The sequence below is a fragment of the Rhinatrema bivittatum genome, chromosome 3 (genome assembly GCF_901001135.1).
Source record: "Rhinatrema bivittatum chromosome 3, aRhiBiv1.1, whole genome shotgun sequence".
Classification (NCBI taxonomy): Eukaryota; Metazoa; Chordata; class Amphibia; order Gymnophiona; family Rhinatrematidae; genus Rhinatrema; species Rhinatrema bivittatum.
The window spans coordinates 570,267,030-570,290,016 of record NC_042617.1 but is presented as its reverse complement, the minus strand read 5'-3'; the positions used below and the strand labels follow the sequence as shown (position 1 = coordinate 570,290,016).

Sequence of the window (22,987 nt, the reverse complement as noted above, 5' to 3'; positions counted from 1 at the left end):
TTTAAGTGGACGCGCGTCTGTGCGCACAAATGCCGCTTATATCGCGGGGCTGGGATTTTAAAACACGCACGCTGACTCATTGCCAGTTTTCCCGGTTCGCCAAGGTAAGGGCTAGGCCTTCCAAATCTCCCGTCCCTGCCGATCTATTTATCTTTATAAGTAAAGTTACTCGGTAGGGAACCCCCATGCCCTGCCCACACCCCTTTTTTTTTAAAAAAACGTATCATTTGCGCGCGTAGCGGGAGATATGCGCGTGCACTGGTGTATCTCTGGGGTTTTGGCGTGCGCTGGGTTTTTTAAATTCACCTTTAAAGGCTTTTTTCCCCCATTATGTCTATAACCTTGATGAATTAGGCCCCCAAGACCTGATGCATTTAATCCACAACACTAGCTGGATTGTTAAAAATATTAACTTGCCTGTTATTTTGGCTCTGTTGAATCCGTTTTTTTTGACCCAGGTTTTTCCCCCCATTTTCATCAGAACCAGGGCTGGGATCTGACGCCAGGAGCCTTCATTTGCAACTGCCCAGGGATCTGTTCCCCTAATTAACCCCCTCCCCCCCCCCTAATTTAGGAAGCAACAGTCATGGCGGCGACAGCCCTGGGCTGCGGGCCATGTGCTAGGCCTCCTTCTGGGACCCTGTAACCGTGAGCCTCTACAGCCAGCCAAGGGGTGGTGTTGTTGCTTTAATGACTGGGGGACTCGCTCCCCACCCCCTCTCAGAGGCTGTGAGTGCCACCTCTGCAGCATTCCCAGCTCTGCTTAACCTTTAGAAGGCCCGAGCCAAGAACTAAACCCTGCTCTCCACAGGAGTTTCCAGCTCAGGCCTTTTCATTTCCATTTACCATCGTATTTCTAGATCTCTTTTTTTTTTTCTTAAACTTGTTCCTTATTTTTGTTTGCTTTGATGAAAAACCATGTCTGATCATCCCACCCCGTTTAAAAAAAAAAAAATTGTCCTGTGCTGGATCAATTCTTCACTGTTATAATCAGGATTTCCATCGGGGCTTCCCAAGCCTTTCCTGGTGACCCCAGGGTCAGTCGAGTTTTCTGAGATAATCGCAATACATTGGAGAACTAGAATATGCAAATCTATCTCCTGCATAGTCATTGGGAAGATCCTGGAAACTCGCCTAAGTTTGGGAAGTCCTGCTTATATGCATGAGCTGATCTCCGATCTACTTACTTTCATTACTGGCGTGGAGTGACTATGTAGGAGTTTCCAAAATCTTTAACTGCCAATACCTTTTTAGCGCTCCAACAAGAATCACGATAAAGGCAAATGATTAAGCACCTTCATTTTCAGCTTTTATTTTACTTTTTTTGCCAGGAATTTATTTATCAGTGTTTATTACAGCAAGAGCAAAAAATAGGGAAAAAAATGACAATTTTTCTGGATATTTTTGTTCTTGTTGTAATGAAAACTGACTTTTCTGGCAAAAATAAAATAAAAACTTAAAACAAAGGTCCCTACAAATAATGAAGCAGTCTGTTTAACTTCCAAGGGATTTTAGGGCTTTTTTTGCTAGCACGTGATAAATAAAAAAAAAAAACCCCAAAAATGACTTGGTGCCCGTTTTTATCATTTTTAGGGGATGGCAGGTCTTTCCTTCATTTACACTCACTGCTGAAATTCAGTACAGCAGCTTCACATCTATTTCCAATAAACACAGCTGTTCTGAAGTTACAATTTTAAAAAGTTTGATCACGTTTCTTCCTTTTTTTTTTTTTTTTTTTTTTGAAGCGTGCTTGAATTTTTCTCCTTGCTAACAAAAGAACATTTATCAATCATCTGACGTATTTTATAGGAACATGTGCTATGCAAGCCCCGTGGCAAATATCTGGATACATTAGTGGAAATAGCGGTTTTTAGTTTGGGTTACAGACTGCCCCCATTCCCCCCACAAATAATAATTAAAAAAAAAAAAAGTTCCACTATAGACAAAGGAATAACATTTAGTTTGGTTGATTAAAGCCTCTTCATATATAATATTAGGGAGCCACATTAAGCTCTAAGCTCAGCCAGCACTTGGTAGCAAGTTGTAGGTAATGCTCAGAAGACAGACGAATCTGATCATTAATAAAGCAGGATTTCCTCACCCCCTTATGGGAAGGTTTTATAACAGCCTCTTGGGCAGCCTCGCCCTTAGAGCTGGAGGGTAGCAGGGTACAGCCTATTATTATTATTATTCAGCTTGTCTTTGCAAAGGTCACTAGGATATAAAAGTGCGTTCAGGATATAGTGTTACATTCCAGCCAGCCAGGAGCTTATGGCAAAACGTCTTCTTACAGTGCATATGAAGAGAGTAAAAGCGTGTTTTTCGTGATGCAGTTATCCCGTTGAGATGTTTTGATTTTTTTTTATTCTAATTCATTTATTTGAAATTTCACCTAGCAAGGTATGTAACACAGTGTATAGTTCCCATATGGGTGAGAGGGATAGAGTGGATTTGTTACTGGGTCTAACACAGAAGGGGTGAATTAGCAAACAACTTACGCATGTAAAATTAGCATACGCACGCTAAGTAGCCTTTACTGGCATAATCGCTATCTTATAAACATTGGAAGTGCACACATACATTACGTTTTGCACACACATCTGTATGCAAAAAAGGGGCAGTCTAGGTACATACATTTGGCATCGTTACTTGCATAATTTCACACCAGCTAATTATCTTGCATGATTGATCTTAGTCCTGTTTATTGTGTACGGTCGGCTGGGTGGGAGGTCTGGGTGAACTGGGGGTATAGGATGAAGAGCAAGAGAGTTCTCGATGACCTGGAGAATAACTGAGTGAACAGGTGGAGGAACTGGGAAAACTGGTCATTTCAACTATGTGCCCATGTTTTAAAACATACTGACTTCCAGGCGTAAAAATCGGGTTTTATGCGGGCAAGTCCTACTTTATTTTTGCGCATAAAACACGCGTTATGCATATTTTTATTACTTGTTAGGAAAAGTGTGCACTTTCAATGCATTGCACGTATTCGCGTATGTTGTGGAGTAAAGAAAATGCGTATTTTATGATACACACAGGTTATGAAATGCTAGCGTGGATCTCCGTGCCTATGTAGCCGCGTGGAGTTGTTTGGATAACTTTCAAACAAATACGCACGGCGGCATATAGCTGCTTATACGGCCCTGAGCATACAATATATGCACATTTTATCCCGCAACATATGCAGGCATGATGCATTAAACTCACGTACATCAATGCACTGAACATGGAAATACTTTTCCTATCTATTTTGAAAATGTACGTGCATATATTTTACGCATGAAAATAAAGCAGGACTTGCGTAAATCCCAATTTACACAGGTACATCGGTCAATTTTAAAACATGCACGTGTAAATGAAATTTATCAGTTTACCAATCAGTCCCTCAGTTTGCTCAGTCCTTCGCCAGGTCAGAGACCTTCCCAGTCCTGCAGCGTAAAATCCGCCCCCCAGTTCAACCAGACCTCCCCCCCAGTAAGCACTACACAAATAAAACACGTTTAACATCACTTGAGCCAGATAATTAGCGGGTGTAAAAAATATGCTAGTTAAGAGGCAAATGTATACGCGCCTGCGTCTTTTAAAATAGCAACTTGCGTGTGAAAGTGCCCTGCCCTGAAACAAACCTAGGCCACTTCTTTTTTTGCGCGCACGCAGGAGTGAAAAATAGGCATGTACTTTTCACTTTTCTGAAATGCAGAATAATACAGAATACGCGTGCAGAGGCTTCCTACGTGCCGATTTTATCCGCGTGTAAAGTTTTGAAAATTCACCCTTAAGAGAATTAGCCCAAATTGTGTGTGCATGTAACATCGTCGTCATCGTCTCTGGATAATGCTCAGGTCACACCCGTAAATAAAAGGTTAAGCACAGAGCATCTGGCAAGCAAGGTTAGAATTTAATTGCTCAATCCCTACTACCCCTTAATTAAAAAATACAAATATAGGTAAAAGCAAATGATTTTATTTTTTAAATGTGCTTATAAATCACAAAGTACCAAATGTAGGCAAGCACACACTTTTCTGTAAAACCTACGCTGCTGACACGTCTCATCCAGGTTCACCTTATTTCTTGTTTAGGTCACATGCTCCGGCCCAATAGTGAGGTCCACAACGAGGGAAATTTAAAACATTAAAAAAAAAAAAAAAATGCAGAAATGTCATGACAACTCATTTTCAAAAAAATCTAAAATCCTTTCTGGATCTGCTTTGATTTTTTTTGTCTTTTGGCTCAGAGAGGAGCTCTCACAAGTAGCTACAAATGAAAACGTTTAACCCTTTCAGAAAGTAAACTACGGTCTCCTAACAGACACAGATTTTAGATTCCAACCTTCATGCATAGCAGAGCCACCCGAAATCAAATTCCTTAAAATTTGTTTTTTTTTTTAAGTATAAAACTCCCATTTGGAAATTCATTTGCAATTACAGCACACATGGTACCTGGATGTGGTTTTATTAATCGATGGCTTGTGGAAATAACTTAATGTAAAAACATCAGTGTAAACAACTCAGCAGACCTTCACAAATTGTTCCTGTGAACCAGGAATGTTCTTCTAGTTAGAAAGCGAGAGCAGCCAAACTCCCATTCTTTTTCTCCTTCATCCATTTAAAATGACCGCCCGCAGCTCACGCTCCGCGCTTCACCAGTCAGCACCCATCAGGCGCAGAAGAGCAGCTCATACACCGTGCGATTCAAAGGAACTAGTTTTGCATTATTTTAGGAAGATAAAAAGAAAATATACAATAAAAAGAACTAGATTTAGGATATACACATAAATACAGAGAATTATTACTCCAGTTCTGGAAACCTGTTAACAGTGAGAATCTGGATCCTCGGATAACTAGCTGCTGACATTCCCCTTTCTAAGATGTGGTCATCTAATGAAACGCTAACCGTATCACATTTTTTTTTTTTTATACCTTATCAAGCAAAACATAAACAAAAATCTGATTTTAAGAACATCCCTCCCCCCCCCCCCCAAAAAAAAAAAAAAATAGAAAAATAAAAATGCCTTGAGAAGAGAGAAATTGTTAGTTTCCAGGAGTAACAGGCAGTATGGCTAAAGCTCCTGATGTGTGTTGTCAGGGTTGTCAGCTGTTTTGCAGGAACGCTGTCGGGACAGTGGAGGTCTCTTCTCAACAGTTCTGAAAAGCTGGTCGGCATCCCGATCCCCATTCACAGCAGTTTTCATCCTTCCGCAGCTGCTAGAGCTGCCGCTTTTTTACACTCCCATCTCTCTGGCTGCGATGCACGGATCTCACAGGACTGCTGGGGAAGTGAAGAAAAACATAATATCTTACTTAAAGTGTTCCCTGATTTACTTTCCTTCAGTCCGTGCTTGGGTGGTTCCAGAACTCCCGAGAGAAAGCATGCGGTCAGTGACTGGAGGACAGGGTGCTGCCCCAGAACCGCACTCCCGAGCGCTGGCCCAGCACCCTGCTCTGCCTTTCAACATGGACAGCCAATAATTTTCCCCTCTTTTTGTGCTTCTTTTTTTTTTCTGCAGTGACAATTGGATTATTTGTGTATTTATGAAGAATGCTTCTCCCACCCAAAGAGAAAAATATATTCAAGCAAGCTTTTAAGCAAAACAAATCCGTTTATTTCCAGTATTTTGGAAACAGATGTGCGTAATTATTATATATATAGATAGGGAGGGAGAGATTCGGAGAATGAAAGATGCACAAAGGGAGGTGATAACAGTGGGAAAGACGTGGATGGGAGTGTGGAGGAAAGAGCAGGGTAACGAAGGAGCAGAACTGGAGAAATTACTTACCTGATAATTTTGTTTTCCTTAGTGTAGACAGATGGACTCAGGACCAATGGGTATAGTGTGCTCCTGATAGCAGTTGGAGACAGATCAGATTTCAATCTGACGTCAGCCCCTAGTACATATATCCCTGCAGGAAGTGCAGCTCCTCAGTATTCTCCTCGAAAAGCAATTTTGGATATATGTATGACTGAATAATTTGAATAACTTGATTAACTTTATAACTTGGTTAACATAATTAATTTGAACTGGTTGAATTGGTTATAGCTGGAGACCGCCAGTGCCCTCGACCGAGAAACTTCGACACCCGGTAGGATGGGTGTTCTAGTTGGAGAAAGGCATGGCTTACCCGTGAATCATTCGCTGTCGGTGATGTCACTCGAGGATTCCATGAATAACGGCAGCCGTGGGTGGGATGCAGAGTCCATCTGTCTACACTAAGAAAACCGAAATTATCAGGTAAGTAATTTCTCCATTTCCTAGTGTGTAGCAGATGGACTCAGGACCAATGGGATGTAAAAAAGCTACTCCCGAACCGGGTGGGAGGCTGCCCGTGACCCACTTAGTACTGCCCTTGCAAATGCTGTGTCCTCTCGAGCCTGAACATCCAGGTGGTAAAAACTGGAGAAGGTGTGGATGGAGGACCATGTCGCCGCCCGACAGATCTCGGCGGGAGACAGCATCTTGGTTTCCGCCCAGGACACTGCCTGGGCTCTAGTGAAATGGACCTTAACATGTAAAGGTGGTGGCTTGCCTACTTTTACGTAGGCCGCCTTGATGACTTCTTTGATCCAGCGGGCTGTGGCTGCTCGTGAGGCCGCTTCCCCTTGCTTCTTCCCGCTGTGAAGGACGAATAGATGGTCCGTCTTTCGTACGGATTCCGACCTTTCCAGGTAATCGACTAGGAGTCTGCTGACATTGAGATGGCATAGACTGCGAGCCTCTTCCAAATTCTTATGCTCATCTGGCAATGGTAGCAAGATGGTTTGGTTGAGATGGAAGTGAGACACCACTTTGGGGAGAAACGACGGAACTGTGCGTAACTGGATGGTTCCTGGGGTGAGTCTAAGGAACGGATCCCGGCAGGACAGTGCTTGCAGCTCGGATATACGACGGGCTGAACAGACTGCTAGCAGGAAGGCTATCTTCAATGTTAATAGTCGGAAAGACAGGCCGCGAAGAGGTCTGAAGGAGGTTCCTGCTAAGAAATCTAGGACCAGGTTGAGGTTCCAAAGAGGCACCGACCACTTTAGGGGTGGTCGGATCTGCTTGACTCCTTTCATAAAGCGGGAAACATCCGGGTGAGAGGCTATGCTGCCGCTCTTGCTCTTGGTTCCGTAGCATGACAATGTGGCCACCTGTACCTTGATTGAGTTGAGAGACAATCCCTTCTGTAGTCCGTTTTGCAGGAATTCCAAAATCGCAGGAATTTTGATTGAGCGTGGCATGATGTTGGGGTCCTCGCACCAGGCTTCGAATACTCTCCAAATCCTTATGTATGTTAGGGATTGCGTGCACGGAGTAGGATGTCAATTACTGCCCCCGATTATCCGCTCTTCCTCAGGCGAGTCCTCTCAATGGCCAGATCGTAAGAGAGAATCGAGCTGGATCCTCGTGGAGGATCGGTCCCTGTTGGAGCAGGTCTCTGTGTGGAGGTAGCGGGAGAGGGCTCCCTGTCAGCAGTCTTCGCATGTCTGCGTACCACGGTCTTCTTGGCCAGTCCGGGGCCACTAGAAGTACTGGTCCCCTGTGGTGTTCTATCCTGTGGATGATTGCGCCCAATAGGGGCCACGGCGGGAAGGCGTATAACAGTCTCCTGTGGCCAGGTCTGTACCAGGGTATCAATTCCCTGGGACTGGGGTTCCCGCCTGCGGCTGAAGAAGCTGGGCACTTGGGCATTGGACCGGTTTGCCAGGAGGTCCATGGTTAGTGTTCCCCAATGGTTTACTATCAATTGGAATGCTGTGGTCGACAGCCTCCATTCTCCTGGGTCTAGACTTTCTCTGCTGAGGTAATCCGCAGCGACATTGTCTTTCCCCGCGATGTGGACGGCCGAGATCTCTTGAAGATTCACTTCCACCCATGACATTAGGGGGTCTATTTCCAGAGACACCTGTTGGCTTCTGGTTCCTCCCTGACGGTTGATGTAGGCCACTGTTGTGGCATTGTCCGACATTACTCTGACCACTTTGTCTCAGAGTCTGTGACCGAACCACAGGCAGGTTAGTCTGACTGCCCAGGCTTCTAGGCGATTGATGTTCCATCCCTACTCTTCTTTGTTCCATTGCCCTTGGGCGGTTAGCTCCTGGCAGTGTGCTCCCCATCCTCTTAAGCTGGCATCCGTGGTGAGCGGGATCCAGGTTGGTGAGGATAGTCTCGTTCCCTGGCTCAGATGGCCTTCTTGTAGCCACCATCGTAGTTGGGTTCGAACTCTGTCAGGGAGCTGAAGACGTACGGTGTAGTTTGGGACAGTGGATTCCATCGTGATAGTAGTGAGCGCTGTAGGGGTTTCATGTGAGCTCTTGCCCATGGCACTACATCCAGTGTGGATTCCTTGAGGCAGAGGACTTGTAGGAGGTCCCATGCCATGGGGCGAAGTTCGCTCAACAGGGTTCGTAACTGGGTCAGTTTCGATTTCCTCATCGGTGTCAGGATGATCTTTTCTTGTTTGGTGTCGAACCAGACTCCCAAGTATTCTAGAGATTGGGAGGGCTGCAGACAGCTCTTGTTTGTGTTGACCACCCATCCGAGGCTCTCCAGTAGAGTTTTGACTCTGTTGGTCGCCTGGTGGCTTTCCTCTGGGGATTTCGCCCTGATCAGCCAATCGTCTAGATAAGGGTGTACGCGGATTCCTTCCTTCCTCAGTGTTGCTGCCACCACCACTATGATCTTGGTGAACGTCTGGGGTGCAGTGGCTAACCCGAATGGTAGTGCCCGGAACTGGTAATGACGGTCCAGGATCGTGAAGCGTAGAAAACGCTGATGCTCTTGATGGATCAGAACGTGTAGGTAGGCTTCCGACAGGTCAAGGGATGTAAGGAACTCTCCCGGTTGTAATGCCCTTATTACTGAGCGTAGAGTTTCCATGCAGAAGAGAGGAATCTTCAGGTGACGGTTGACCGCCTTGAGGTTCAGGATGGGCCTGAACATTCCTTCTTTCTTGGGAACGATATAATAGATGGAATAATGTCCAGTATTTATTTATTGTGGAGGCACCAGTGTTATAGCCTCTAAAGCTAGCAATCTGGTCAGTGTAGCTTCCACTGCCATCCTCTTGGAAGGGTCATGGCAGGTGGATTCCACAAACTTGTCCGGTGGGAGGTGGTGGAAATCCAGGTAATATCCCTCTCGAATGATGGATAGGACCCACTTGTCCGAAGTTATCTCAACCCATCTTTGGTAGAATAGGGCAAGTCTGCCCCCTATGGCTTCTTCCTTTGGACGGGTCGGTTGATTTCGATTGTGGGGTGCGGCTGGGGCCTGGGCCCGAGCTGGCTCCCCTTTTGTTGTGCTTGTTCCGAAAGGACTGGCATCAGCCTGCGGGAAGGGCCACTTGATATGTGCTTCTATATGGGTTGAAGCGCTGTGATCCTCTGCCCCTGGAAGTTTGGAGGAAGGGTCACTGGTTTCTCTTATTCCTGTCCTCCGGTAGCCACGGCAGTGGGGACTCACCCCATTTGTTAACTAGTTTCTCTAGTTCGCTTCTGAACAGAAGGGTTCCCTTGAATGGCATCCTTGTGAGTCTCGTCTTGGAGGATACGTCGGCTGACCAGTTTCGGAGCCAGAGTTGTCTTCTGGCTGCCATGGCGGATGAAACTCCTCTAGCTGCAGTGCGCACCAAATCAGAAGCGGCATCCGCGAGGAATGATACTGCTGGTTCCAGGGCCTCCCCAGGAGTGTTGTTCCTGGTCTGTGATAAGCAGGCGCGTGTCACTATGGCACAGCAGGCCGCGATCTGTAAAGATATAGCGGAGATGTCAAAGGATAGATTCCAGACGTCTGTGTTGAGCATCCTTGAGTGCTGCTCCTCCCTCCACCGGGATAGTAGTGCGCTTCGAGACCGCGCAGACCATGGCATCCACTTTCGGACATGCCAGGAGATCTTTGGCGGCTGGGTCCAGAGGGTACATGGCTGCCAGAGCACGCCCCCCTTTGAACGTAGTTTCCAGGGCATCCCATTCCAGGTCAATTAGTTGCTGGACGGCTTGTAATAGTGGGAAATGACGGGAGGTCTGACGGAGTCCCTCTAGTAGGGGGTTCGTCTTAGGTTCTCCTGAGGCACTTGTGCCCGGGATAGCAAGCTCTTTTAAACTGTGTGTGACCAGGTCTGGAAGCTCGTCCTTGGTGAAGAAGTGTCTCATGGTTCGGTGGGGCTCTTTCCCCGGAGGGAGTTCCCCTTCCTCCAGGGGTTCTGAATCCTCATCCGAGTTGTCCATGTCCCCGAAGGTGGGGCTTCTGGATGGTGGGATCACTTCCCTGGGCATAGAGGGTCCCGGGACATTGAGGTCCTCTGATGGAGCTTGTGGCCGTATTATAGGAGGCCCCGGTTGTATGTAGACGAAGGTATACAGACTTTTGAATAATTCCACCCAGGAGATGGATGCTGGTCTAGACTAAGAGGCGCCGTGTCCCTGGGGAGCCCCGTTTGAGCGGGGTTCCCGCTGTGCAATGCTAGGTCTGGCGTACTCATGCTGTGAAGCTCTAATATGGCATGCTGGGCAAAGGCCCTGAGCCTTGAGTTCCTTTTCCGGTGGTGCCATGGCTTGTGCGCGTAAAATACAGTTGTGCACTCCGGTGTGTCGGAGTTGTGCGTGTAGGTTTTTTGCGCACTCAGGGAGATGTGTGCCCAGGAGATGTGCGCTCAGGGAGATGTGTGCCCGGCACAGTAAGTGCGAGGCTATGCTCGTCGTCTGTGCGCACGGTACTTGTGCACGTACAAGGGATTTGTGCGCACGGCTGCCTCTGTGCGCACAGATTGGGTTGGCAAACAGATCAAAATGGTGACGGCAACCACGCGGACAATATGGCGACCACCTCGGAGGGTCTCTATGTGGAAGGACCCTCGGATCTAACTGGGGACTAGCCCTGCTAGGGCAGATCAACCCGGTGGCACTGGTCCCGGCTGGTGACCTGTGCGACTCCTCGAGTTTCGGGGACCGGAGACTTTTAATTAGATTTCTACCTTGCCTTGTCTCGGCGCTTCCCGGTCTCGATCCGGGCGGTCTCCGGCTGCGGAGGGAGAGGGAAAATACCTTCACCACCACGCTCGAGGTTGCACCCGCTGCCTCTCAGCCTCACCTGATGTCGGGGGCTAGGACCCCGCCGAGGGTCGGCCGCTGGACCGAGGCTTACCTCCGAGGGATCGCGGAAATCACCTCGAGAATTCAACTGGGGGAGGGACTCACTGCAGGAGAGCGGGGCTCGTCTGTAGAGGTAAGATTTCTTCTTATTCTTTTGGTTTTCTTTGGTGAAATTACTCTAACGCTGTGCGAGCGTGCACAGAGTCCCTAACTGCTATGGAGACGGAAAATACTGAGGAGCTACACTTCCTGCAGGGGTATATGTACTAGGGCTGTCGTCAGAATAAAATCTGATCCGTCTCCAACTGCTATCAGGAGTACACTATACCCATTGGTCCTGAGTCCATCTGCTATACGCTAGGAAATAGGAGGTTATGGAATGCTGATCCCTGATGCACTACATTTCTAAATGAAAAATAAATGTTCCATAAATTCCATGTCATCCATAAAATCTCCATAAACATCTATGTCTATATCTATTACTAAAAGGGCTTGTGTCAGTCGGTCACCACACTATGGTGTCTGTGGCCAGCGGGTGGCACCTGGAACAGTGGAAGGTACACTGAACAAAGACAGGGACGGTAACGTTCAAACCGGCACACAGTGCACATTTACGCCCACCCACCCCCAGGGAAGCAGCTGTTTTGTAACATCCGCATGCATATGCGCGCATGCTGAAAAACAGCCCGGCCGTGCGCCTATGTGCGCCAGATTCTAAGTGAGGGCTCGCCAATCCCACTTCTACCGCTTAAATCAGGAGATTTTAAAAGGGGCACTCACCGACACTATTCCCAGGTTGTCCCCAAGTTCGGAGACAGGTCCTCCAAACCACCCTAGTTTAACAACCTTCACGCCCCCAACCCTTAAAACCCCACAGATCTGCTTGGTTTTCTTTATGTTTGAATTTACATGTCGTCATCCATTGCAGACGTAAAGTTAGGCAGCAGGGGACCTCGTTAAGTATTTATGCGCACATCTCAACTTCATGCCCCGCCCACTCCCTTTATGCGCACATCTCAACTTCATGCCCCGCCCACTCCCCTTTTTGAAAACTTCTGAGATGTGTGCGCTGTGGTATATATGCGCGTACCTCGGCAGCTTTTAAAATTCACCTTAATATGTTCTGTCTGCAAAGCACTGTTGCAAATACACACACACACACAAGAGAAAGAAACACGGAACAGACACACATTGACAAAGGCACAGGTACACAAACACACACAAACACACAGGCTGTTATTAACTAGAAAACACAAACACTGGGAAATGTTCACTAATATGCTCTGACTGTGAAGCCTCGTCACTCATGCTCCCGCACACAGGGATATTTAAGCACAGGCACACACAAGCTCTCAAGCTCGCACAGGCTCACAACTGTGCATGCACTAGCTCACACACAGACATACCGGCGCACATACAGGCAGACACACTGACAGATAAGAGAGACACACACACACACACACACAGACACACACACACACAGGCTGTTATTAACTAGAAAACACAAACACTGGGAAATGTTCACTAATATGCTCTGACTGTGAAGCCTCGTCACTCATGCTCCCGCACACAGGGATATTTAAGCACAGGCACACACAAGCTCTCAAGCTCGCACAGGCTCACAACTGTGCATGCACTAGCTCACACACAGACATACCGGTGCACATACAGGCAGACACACTGACAGATAGAGACACACACACACACACATGCAGGCAGATGCGCACACACACACACACAAAAGGCTGTTATAGACCAGACTACCCAATTGTTTGCCATTTATGAAATAAATGCACAAACTGAAGATATTTTAGTGATAATTTATAAAGTAATGATAGGACCAAAGGTTTTTGAGTTATATTTGCAGGATCATCCATAAAACTAGATTTCCTGATTTAGAATTAATTGGATCCAAGGTATTCAACTAAGAGAGGATTTAGTAAATGAATTTCCAAGAGCTTGCTTTTCGTTTAGTTTTGCCAGGAACATTTTCCCGGCTAAGGCTAGCCTTCTAAGCCAAGGGGCCAGGATATTTAGCTTGCCCTCCCTGCTCTGGCTAAAGAATGTGACTCTCTGGGTGTGATTCTCCCACTGGGTTAGTAAGGGTAGAAGGAGTAACTTGGCACTGTGGCTTTTCTTGTGCTCTGATCACTATGGGGTAAATTTCAGAAGTATCCATGCTTTTGAAAAATATCCTGGGGGTTGTGTGGAAGCAATTTCGTGTGTGCTTTTACGCATATTTGAAAGAGGGAGTGGTGGGAGTTGAGGTGAGGTTGTATTTTGAGAGGGTACCAGGGATGAGAGTTGAAAAGGAAAGAAAGAGCACCGTCGATAGGAAGAGTGAGGGGGAGGGAATCAGGGGTAGGCAACCTGCAGTCCATGCGGACACCAATCCACTTGTGTTTTCAGGATATCCCCAATGAATGTGCATGAGATAGATCTGCATTCAATCGAAGCAGTGTGCATGCAAATCTATCTCATGCATATTCATTAGGGGTATCCTGAAAACCTGAGCAGATTGGGGTCCATGGAGACTGGAGTATGTGCTGCTGAAGTGGAGGATGCAAAGGGGAAAACCACTTGAGCTGAAGACAGACCTCTCTCCCCTCTCCTAATTCTAATCACCTGTTAAAGTTTTGAGTCAAAGAACACCGAGAAATTCTCTATTTATAGAAGTATTGTTTGTAATAAAGTTTCAGTTTTATCCTGCTGATTCTTACTGAATATTATGCTTACAGAAAAATCGATAGATCCACTTTCAACACTTGGATTATCCGTGTGCAGGTACGGTTGATTAACATCTTAAAACTCAAATTAATATTGCTGATGAGATGGTGATCTAATAGGAGGAACTGTAACAGACTAGATTATTCTTAACTCATTAAAAATGTACTGTATAACCATGGAAACAAGTCATAGGGCTCCTGATTTCTTATTCACAAATTTGAGCAAGCCTGCAAAAAAATTAAATTACATTTTTTAATCTATTAGGAAATGCATTCAAAATTCTACTTTAATAAAGATAAAACCATTCTGAACCTAATATATAAATGTAAGGAAATTTAGAATCACTCACAAAGTCTCAGGATTCCGTAGACTCAGCTTGTTGTTTTGTCCTCTCACGAGATGCATCTTCTTGACTATGCACTTCCTGTAAAACATCCATCTTCACTTCCTCTGCTGTCTGGCTCAGTACTTTCTTCCTTTCTTTCAATACTTGCTGAACTAACTGTTCTTCTTGGGTTTCCACAGTCCGGTCAGCGTCCGTAACCTTTGCATTCTCTTCAACTGTATCTTGGAACTCCCTTGATTTCTCTTCTGAGACACTTGTGCCCACCACAGTTCTCTCAGCCAGGCTCCCATTTGTCGCTTCTTTTGTTTGTGCTTCTACCTCAGATTCTGGAGCTAGTTTAGGTTTTGCTTCCTGTTGTAGAAGCTCTACCTCTACGTCTTGCTCTCTTTTTGGTGCATCATCTGCTTGTTTGGTTGGTGGTATTACTCCTGCATGCGCCTGTCCATCTCGCTGCACCCGTGGCATAGATTCTTCTGAAATTGCCTCATCTTTAGTTTGTAAAACAGAAACTTGTTCCCCTGAGATTTTCTCTCTAACAATTTGTTCTAGTGTAGTTAGTTGATGGACTTCTTTACCCATTGATGTTTCTTTTGCCTGTTTGACAAAACCCTGCTCATTAGTTTGTAGGGTTTCCCGAAATTCCACTAAACTTGAAACTTCTGGGACTTGAGCAATGGCTGTTTTACCTTCATGTGATGCATTGGACCTCTCAATGTGCATTATCTCTTCCACTGTTTCTGCCATTTCTTCAGCAGCAGTCTGATCAACCTTCTGTATGACAGTAAAACTGGAATCATCTTGCTGCCGTTCTAGCTCTGCTCGTTTGTGTTCTCGTTCTTGTATATCAACAGCTTTCTCTGCAGATTCTTCCCTATACTTCTGTGAGAACATAGTATTATCAAGCCCAATATCAACTAAATTGTTTGCTACAGCCTCAATTGCTGCATCAACTATTGCAGCAGCTGTCTGGGACATTGACTCTATCGCAGGTTCTTCACTGTCCACAATTTGATCGTCTGCTTGGACAACAGTAAAGTCTTCATCTACATCTACAGTTTTAACGCTTTCAGCACATGACTGCATAAGGGCTACAGTTTCTGCTACAACCTGCTCTTCAACTGCAGCTGCTGTCACTGGAATAGATGCCCTCCGCGCCGCAGAGCTTTCAATTTTAGGTATAAATGTGACTGCTTCCTCGTTCCTATTTGTAATTTCTTCCTGCTCTGGTACTGAATAGACATCCCCTTTAAATTCACTTATTTCAAATTCACACAAATTCTTAGTATGTATTTCATACTTTCTAATAACTTGTTCTTTTGGTCCAGGCCCCGATCCATCTTCCTGCTGAACATCTAAATGGGGCGTTTGCTCTTCTGGATCACGATGCAGTCCCTCTTCAGTCTTTCCTTCTTTAACGGGAAAAACACTCTGTCCCACTGCTGATGCTCCTTCACATTTGTTTTCTTTGAATTCTGCTTCTGGCATGACAGCACCTTTTTGGGCTAGTTCCAATCCTGGCACTAAGGGTTCAAGCTCTTCTGCTGTTTTCTGTTGTTGCTGACAAGTTTTTTCTTGAAATGTCTCTGTGATACCATCTTCTATGGAATATACATATGACACTTGCTCTTGAATTGTCTTGATTTTCACAGATGCTCTCTCTTTGGTTTCCTCTCCAGGTTTTGATGTCGGACTAGTCACTGATTCTGCCAATTCACCAAGCTCTTTGGTAAACTCTGTTTTTGCTTTGTATACTACACTGACACTTTCAGAACCTACTACTGCACCAACATCTGTAGTTTCCCACTGTCTCACCTCATTTACCTCAGGATTTTCCTGTTCTTCTGCAATTTCCTGATACTGCCTACTTGTCGCAATATCAGTTTTTACTTCAGGCTGTAGCACGATAGTTGCCATTATTGTACCACTGCTATGCAATTTCTTTTCTCCTAAATCTGGTTTCTTTTCTACTTTGAATATTTCTTCTTTTTCTTCTCCTACAACTTGATGTTTAATTGCCTCTTCATGTATTTCTTTCTGCTTTTCACATAGGATCATACCTTCATGATCAACCTCATAATTTACAGCCTTCATAACATATTTCTTGGTCAGACAGTGTGCCTCAACAATTGTCTTTGACTCGCCTTCAGAGGTGCTTTCTTCAACTTCCTCTATGCCTTGAATGTTTCTACATGAACTTTCTACTTGCTTAATCTCAGCTTCTTCTGGTTCTTTCTGCTTAGAGCCTTCAGAGAAGATTGGTCTTTGTACTATGATTTTCACGTCGCCTTTTTCATCTTTCATTTCAGTTTCCATATGTGCTTCTTCTGAAAGTCTGACTTTTTCTGCCACTTCCTGAAGAACCTCCTGTGTTTGTTTCTTCAGCTCTTCTAAACTTTTCTGACTCTCTTCTTCTTCTGGAACAGGTGTAGCTTCTTCAGTGGTGCCAGGTGATTCACTTAACTGTGAAACAGCTGAAACCATTTCTGTTGTCTCTTCAGCACAGGAAACTTCTGTTGCCTCTTCCAGTGCTGTTACTGCTTCAAACGTTATCTCTGTCTCACTAATAATTGTGTCTTCACTTAGTTCTGGTGTGGTCTGTGGAATGGTTTTAGTAACAACAACAGTTTCTTCCACAATGACTTTCGTTTCTATTGGATGCCTAGCCTGTTGTATTTCCTCACACTCATTTGCTTGTTCAATGGTCTCTGATACTGTGGCACTTATCCATGATGGGGATCTCTCTTCAATGCTAGTGATCGCTCTTGCTCCTTCCACTAGAGTCACTGTAACTGCATGCATCAATCCTTCACTGGGTTCCTCAATATCTTCTTTTGCTGCACGCTTTTGTGCCACAATTTCTTTATTTATTGCCACGGTTTCTGTCGCCAGCAAAGTCTCAAGCTTTTCTCTCTCAGCCGCGTCATACTCTGACAAAGGAACCACAGCTGGAACATCAGAGTCTTCTTCGGCAGCTTCTGCCCCTGCAGCCTCCTGAACAACTCTTTCAGCAGAGGCATATTCTTGTTTTCCATCTGACTTTTTCTTCTTGCGCCCGGGGATTAGTTTTTTAAATGATACCCAGGATTCTTCTTTACCAGGCTCACCATCTGACGTAGAATGTTCTGCATTCAGAACTGCAGCAGATTCTTCAGCTTTTTCTTCCATTTTGGTTTTTGACTTCTTTCTTGGCGTCACTAATCGTTTAAATGATTCCCAGGTGGAAACACCTTCTCCTTCGGAAGGACTTCCGGCCTGTTCTGGTGACATACCTCCTTGTCCTTGATTGATTTCTTGGACACTAGCAAGAGTAGCTTCTATTTCTGTTTCTTTGCTTCTTATTGCTTCATCATCTGTTTTCTGATTTTCGTCTAATGGTTTCTGTGCTTCCTCCTCATCAGACTCTGACAATTTCTTTCCTCTTTTTTTGGAGGACCCAACACAGATTAAAGCTTCCCAAGAGACAGAGCTATCAACTTTGCGCTTTGTTTCTTCTGTACTTTTGTCAAGCTTCTGTTCCTCGCCATTTACTTTGTTTTCTTCCTGATTTTCAACAGAGGCACCACTGTCAGTAGAAGACATGGTAGCACTTTTTGGTTTTTCAGGATCATCTTCTTTGTCACTTTCAGAAGGCCTCTTAACACGTTTTTTAGGTGTAACCAACTTTTTAAATGATGCCCATGTTGTTATACCATCCTTTTTCTTCTCTCCATCAGAAGTGGTTCCTTCACCTTCAGTTTCAGTGATTTGTGCTGCATCTACTATGACTTTCTCCACAGAAGATACTTCTGTGGACTCTTCAGGGGAAGAGGGTGAACTATCTCTTTTATCTGCCATTTGACCTTCAGAGAGTTCAGATGATGGAGGCAAGAGTTCTGCCATCTCTTCTGCCTTTGAATCATCTTCTTTCTTTCCTTTGTGTTTCTTTCCTGAAAGCCTTTTCAAGCCACTACCTGTAAAAAGCTTTTTCAAGGGACTACCTTGTAACTTGATTTTCTCTTGTGAGAGCAACAAATCAGCTTCATTGGCAATACCTTCTGGGGTTCTGTGGACAGATATATCTTCAGGACTGGATTCTGTTTGCTGGATCTGGTCATCAACTGCTGAGGGCAGCATTTCTTTGGCCTCAGGTAGTTCATTTGTGGGATCAGCTTCCTGCACTTTGGGAACTATATCACTTGACTGCTCAAAGTCCAAAAAACCTACAGCTAATTTAGAGTCAGTTACCTGATTCTCTTCTTTAATCTCATTAGTACTGATCAGAATTTCTGTTTTTTTGTCTAGCTTTTCTGCACTGGTTTCAGTCATCATTGTTTGTGATATCTCTGAAGCTATTTCAATTTTTTCAGCTAAAGATACTGCCCATTCTTCATCCTGTTCTAATTTCTCATTGGTGAGCACTTCTATTTTTGCACCATGGGGTACTTTATAGTCTTCTGTCTGTTTCCATTTCTCTTCAACAGACATTTCAGTTTTTTCCACTATATTACATTCTTTGGCTTGTTCTAAACCTTTTTCAGATTGTTCAACTAAGGATACTTCAAAGTCTTTATCTACACTTTCAGTAGCCTCTTGCATAAATGGTTGTTCACCAGCAGGTCTATCTTTCTCAGCCACCACTTCTCTTTCCTCAACTGATTCTAGAGGAACATCTGGCACATCCTTTCTTTCTTCGTGCTCTTGTTTTTCATTTTTCAGAGCCAACGGCTGCTCTTCCTCTTTAGACTTTTTAAAACTTGTCTTTTTTCGCAATCCTGCCCATCCCTGAGTGAAGAATTTTTTGAAGGATGAGGAGGTTTCGTTAACTGTTGGATTAGTTGGTGACTCAGGTGATTTGTTAGGGTCCTTTTCTTCTGCTACATCAATATCATCTGCTTGCTCAGTAGTGGCTTCTCCTATCTTCTCAGGTGACATTTCTAGTGGGTTATCCCCAGAAGGAGGCGCGTCATCATTTATTTCTACAGTCTCAGTCACATCTTCAGTTGGCCTGGCTTCCTCTGGTATTTCGGACCCAACGTCCTCGTGTTCATGGGTTCCATTTTCTTCCACTTCATCTTTCTTTACAGTCAGCAACTGCACAGGTTCAGATTTTTCTGTTTTTTCTTTTTTCATGGTAAATTTGAAACCAACAAATTTGAAGACTTTTTTGAATCCAACTTCATTAGACTGGGGTTCACTTGTTTGCTCCAGGTCTTCCATTTTTTCTTCTAATGTGGGCATCTCTTCATTGGCTTCATGAGCATCTTCCTGCCCATTTTCCATATGACCTTTATCAGACTCTTCAGGTGGAACAATTTCCATATTTCCAGCTGCTTCCTCTTTTGGAGTCACATTTCCAGGTTCTCGTTGTCCAACTGTAACAAGTAAAAAGAAAAAAGGGGGCTATGATAACAAATTTTTTAGCCTTGAAAGCAATATGTTTTCACAAGACAATTGTGATGCCAGTGAAGTTCACATTTAATATGCAAGAATCTCATATTGACATTACCCTCTTGTAGTTATTCAAATTTACAGCACAAAACCAAACGTTAGCTGGCTTGGTTGCTAAGGTGGCAAGTGCTGTGCATTGCTACATGGAAGGTCCCCCGTTCAAACACAGAGTTGGACCTTTCACTCCCCTGGGTCAGCTGGGCTGAGGATGCTGTGAAGACAACGTTCACAGCACCAGAGGGGAGGGAGGGTTGTGACCTCCATTCAAGGGTATCTAGTGGCAGGATTCAGTGCCTATGATTGTAAGGGAGCACTGAGAGAAGAGGATCACCTTGCTGGTTGCTGAAAGGAATCAGTAAGCTTTGCTTGGGAAAAAAAAAATTTTTTTTAAAGTATTGCGGCAAAGTTGACTATTGGGGAATATTATTTAGTGTGTTTGTGCTTTTAATAGTCAGTAAGGCAGTGAATAAACTGAAGTTAGACTGTTTGTATTTTTTAATAATCAGTCAGTAAGGCAACTAATAAGCAGTATTTAGTGTGTTTGTATATTAAAAAGGTAGCCAGAAGCTAGAAATAAGCTAGGAGCAGTGTATACCTAAGTAAAAAGGTTGAAAAGTTCAGCTCAGTTACTCACCTTGCAAAGGTGTTAAGGTAGTGTGATTTGGTTTGATTAGGTACCAACATTTGTTAATCAGAACAGCAGTGAGTCACTCAGGACAACTAACTGTATTGTAAATCTCCAAAGGGATTAGAAGCTCAGTAACCCACAATTCAGTGGGAGCCCTGAGAGAAGAGGATCACCTTGCTGGTGGCTTTAAGGAATCAGTAAGAGTTGCTTGGGAATTTTTTTTTTTTTTAAAGTAGTGGAGCAAAGTTAACTATTGGGGAATATTATTTAGTGTGTTTGTGCTTTTAATAATCATTAAGGCAGCGAATAAACAGAAGAGGAGCAGCCAGGAGGCAGTGTGGCGCTTATGTCCGCGATGGCATAGAGTCCAACAGATTAAACATCCTGCATGAGACTAAATGCACAATCGAATCTTTATGGGTAGAAATCCCTTGTGTATTGGGGAAGACTATAGTGGTAGGAGTATACTACCATCCACCTGGCCAAGACTGTGAGATGAACAGTGAAATGCTAAGAGAAATTAGGGAAGCTAATCAAATTGGTAATGCAGTAATAATAGGAGGTTACCCCAATATTGACTGGGTAAATGTATCATCGGGACATGCTAGAGAGATAAAGTTCCTGGATGGAATAAATGACAGTTTTATGGAGCAATTGGTTCAGGAACCAACGAGAGAGGGAGCAATTTTAGATATAATTCTCAGTGGAGCACAGGATTTCATGAGAGAGGTACGGTGGTGGGGTCGCTTGGCAATAGTGATCATAATATGATCAAATTTGAAGTAATGACTGGAAGGGGGACAGTAAGCAAATCCACAGCTCTCGTGCTAAACTTTCAAAAGGAAAACTTTGATAAAATGAGAAAAATAGTTAGAAAAAATCTGAAAGGAGCAACTACAAAGGTAAAATGTGTGCAAGAGGCATGGGCATCGTTAAAAAATACCATCCTAGAAGCACAGTCCAGATGTATTCCATGCATTAGGAAAGGTGGAAGGAAGGAAAACCAATTACTGGCATGGTTAAAAGGTGAGGTGAAAGAGGCTATTTTAGCCAAAAGATCTTCATTCAAAAATTGGAAGAAGGATCCAACAGTTAAAGGGACACTTAGAGAAGATAAGGCCATTGCGGAAAGATTAAACAATTGCTTTGCTTCAGAGTTTACTGAAGAGGATGTTGGGGAGATACCCATTCCGGAGAAGGTTTCATGGGTAATGATTCAGATGGACTGAACCCAAATCACGGTGAACCTAGAAGATGTGGTAGGCCTGATTGACAAACTGAAGAGTAGTAAATCACCTGGACCGGATGGTATACACCCCAGGGTTCTGAAGAACTAAAAAATGAAATTTCAGATCTATTAGTAAAAATGTGTAATCTATCCTTAAAATCATCCATTATACCTGAAGACTGGAGGGTGGCTACTGTAACCCCAATATTTAACAAGGGCTTTAGGGGCGATCTGGAAAATTACAGACCAGTTAGCCTGACTTCAGTGCCAGGAAAATAGTGGAAAGTGTTCTAAATATCAAAATCACAGAACATATAGCAAGGCATGGTTAACCCAAGGCAAGTCTTGTCTCATAAATCTGCTTCACTTTTTTGAAGGAGTTAATAAACATGTAGATAAAGGTGAACCGGTAGATATAATGTATTTGGATTTTCAGAAGGCGTTTGACAAGTTCCTATTGAGAGGCTTCTAGGAAAAGTAAAGTCATGGGATAGGCGGCGATGTCCTTTCATGGATTACAAACTGGCTAAAAGACAGGAAACAGAGAGTAGGATTAAATGGACAATTTTCTCAGTGGAAGGGAGTGGGGTGCCTCAGGGATCTGAATTGGGACCCATACTTTTCAATATATTTATAAATGATCTGGAAATGAATACGACGAGTGAGGTAATCAGATTTGCAGATGATACAAAATTATTCAGAGTAATTAAATCACAAGCAGATTGTGATAAATTGCAGGAAGAACTTGTGGATAAGTGCAAGGTGATGCATATAGGGAAAATAACCCATGCTATAGTTACACAATGCTAGGTTCCATATTAGGTGCTACAACCCAAGAAAGAGATCTAGGCAACATGGTGGATAACACATTGAAATCGTCGGTTCAGTGTGCTGCGGCAGTCAAAAAAGCAAACAGAATGTTGGGAATTATTAGAAAGGGAATGGTGAATAAAACGGAAAATGTCATAATGCCTCTGTATCGCTCCATGGTAAGACCGCACCTTGAATTCTGTGTACAATGCTGGTTGCCACATCTCAAAAAAGATATAGTTGCGATGGAGAAGGTACAGAGAAAGGTGACCAAAATGATAAAGGAGATGGAACAGCTTCCCAATGAGGAAAGACTAAAGAGGTTAGGACTGTTCAGCTTGGAGAAGAGACGACTGAGGGGGGATATGATAGAGGTGTTTAAAATCATGAGAGGTCTAGAACGGGTAGATGTGACTCGGTTATTTACTCTTTCGGATAGTAGAAAGACTAGGGGGAACTTCATGAAGTTAGCATGTGGCACATTTGAAACTAATCGGAGAAAGTTCTTTTTCACTCAACGTACAATTAAACTCTGGAATTTGTTGCCAGAGGATGTGGTTAGTGCAGTTAGTGTAGCTGTGTTTAAAAAAGGATTGGATAAGTTCTTGGAGGAGAAGTCCATTACCTGCTATTAATTAAGTTGACTTAGAAAATAGCCACTGCTATTACTAGGAACAGTATCATGGGATAGACTTAGTTTTTGGGAACTTGCCAAGTTCTTATGGCCTGGATTGGCCACTGTTGGAAACAG

The 22,987-nt window shown here is 44.1% G+C and overlaps 1 protein-coding gene across 4 annotated transcripts in view; it reads right to left on the bottom strand.

Moving 5' to 3' along the window:
- Positions 1-1,689: 1,689 nt before the first annotated feature.
- The window catches only part of AKAP12 (A-kinase anchoring protein 12), a 263,937-nt gene continuing 242,639 nt past the window's right edge, over positions 1,690-22,987 (bottom strand). For 3 of the 4 annotated variants that reach the window (XM_029596549.1, XM_029596551.1, XM_029596552.1), the window contains 2 exons: positions 14,147-19,494; positions 1,690-5,268 (listed from right to left, as the gene is read on the bottom strand). In XM_029596549.1, the coding sequence (XP_029452409.1) occupies positions 14,153-19,494 (5,342 nt within the window). In that variant the 3' untranslated portion in view covers positions 1,690-5,268; positions 14,147-14,152. The remainder of the gene's footprint in view (positions 5,269-14,146; positions 19,495-22,987) is intronic. The other variant, XM_029596550.1, reaches the window with a different exon arrangement.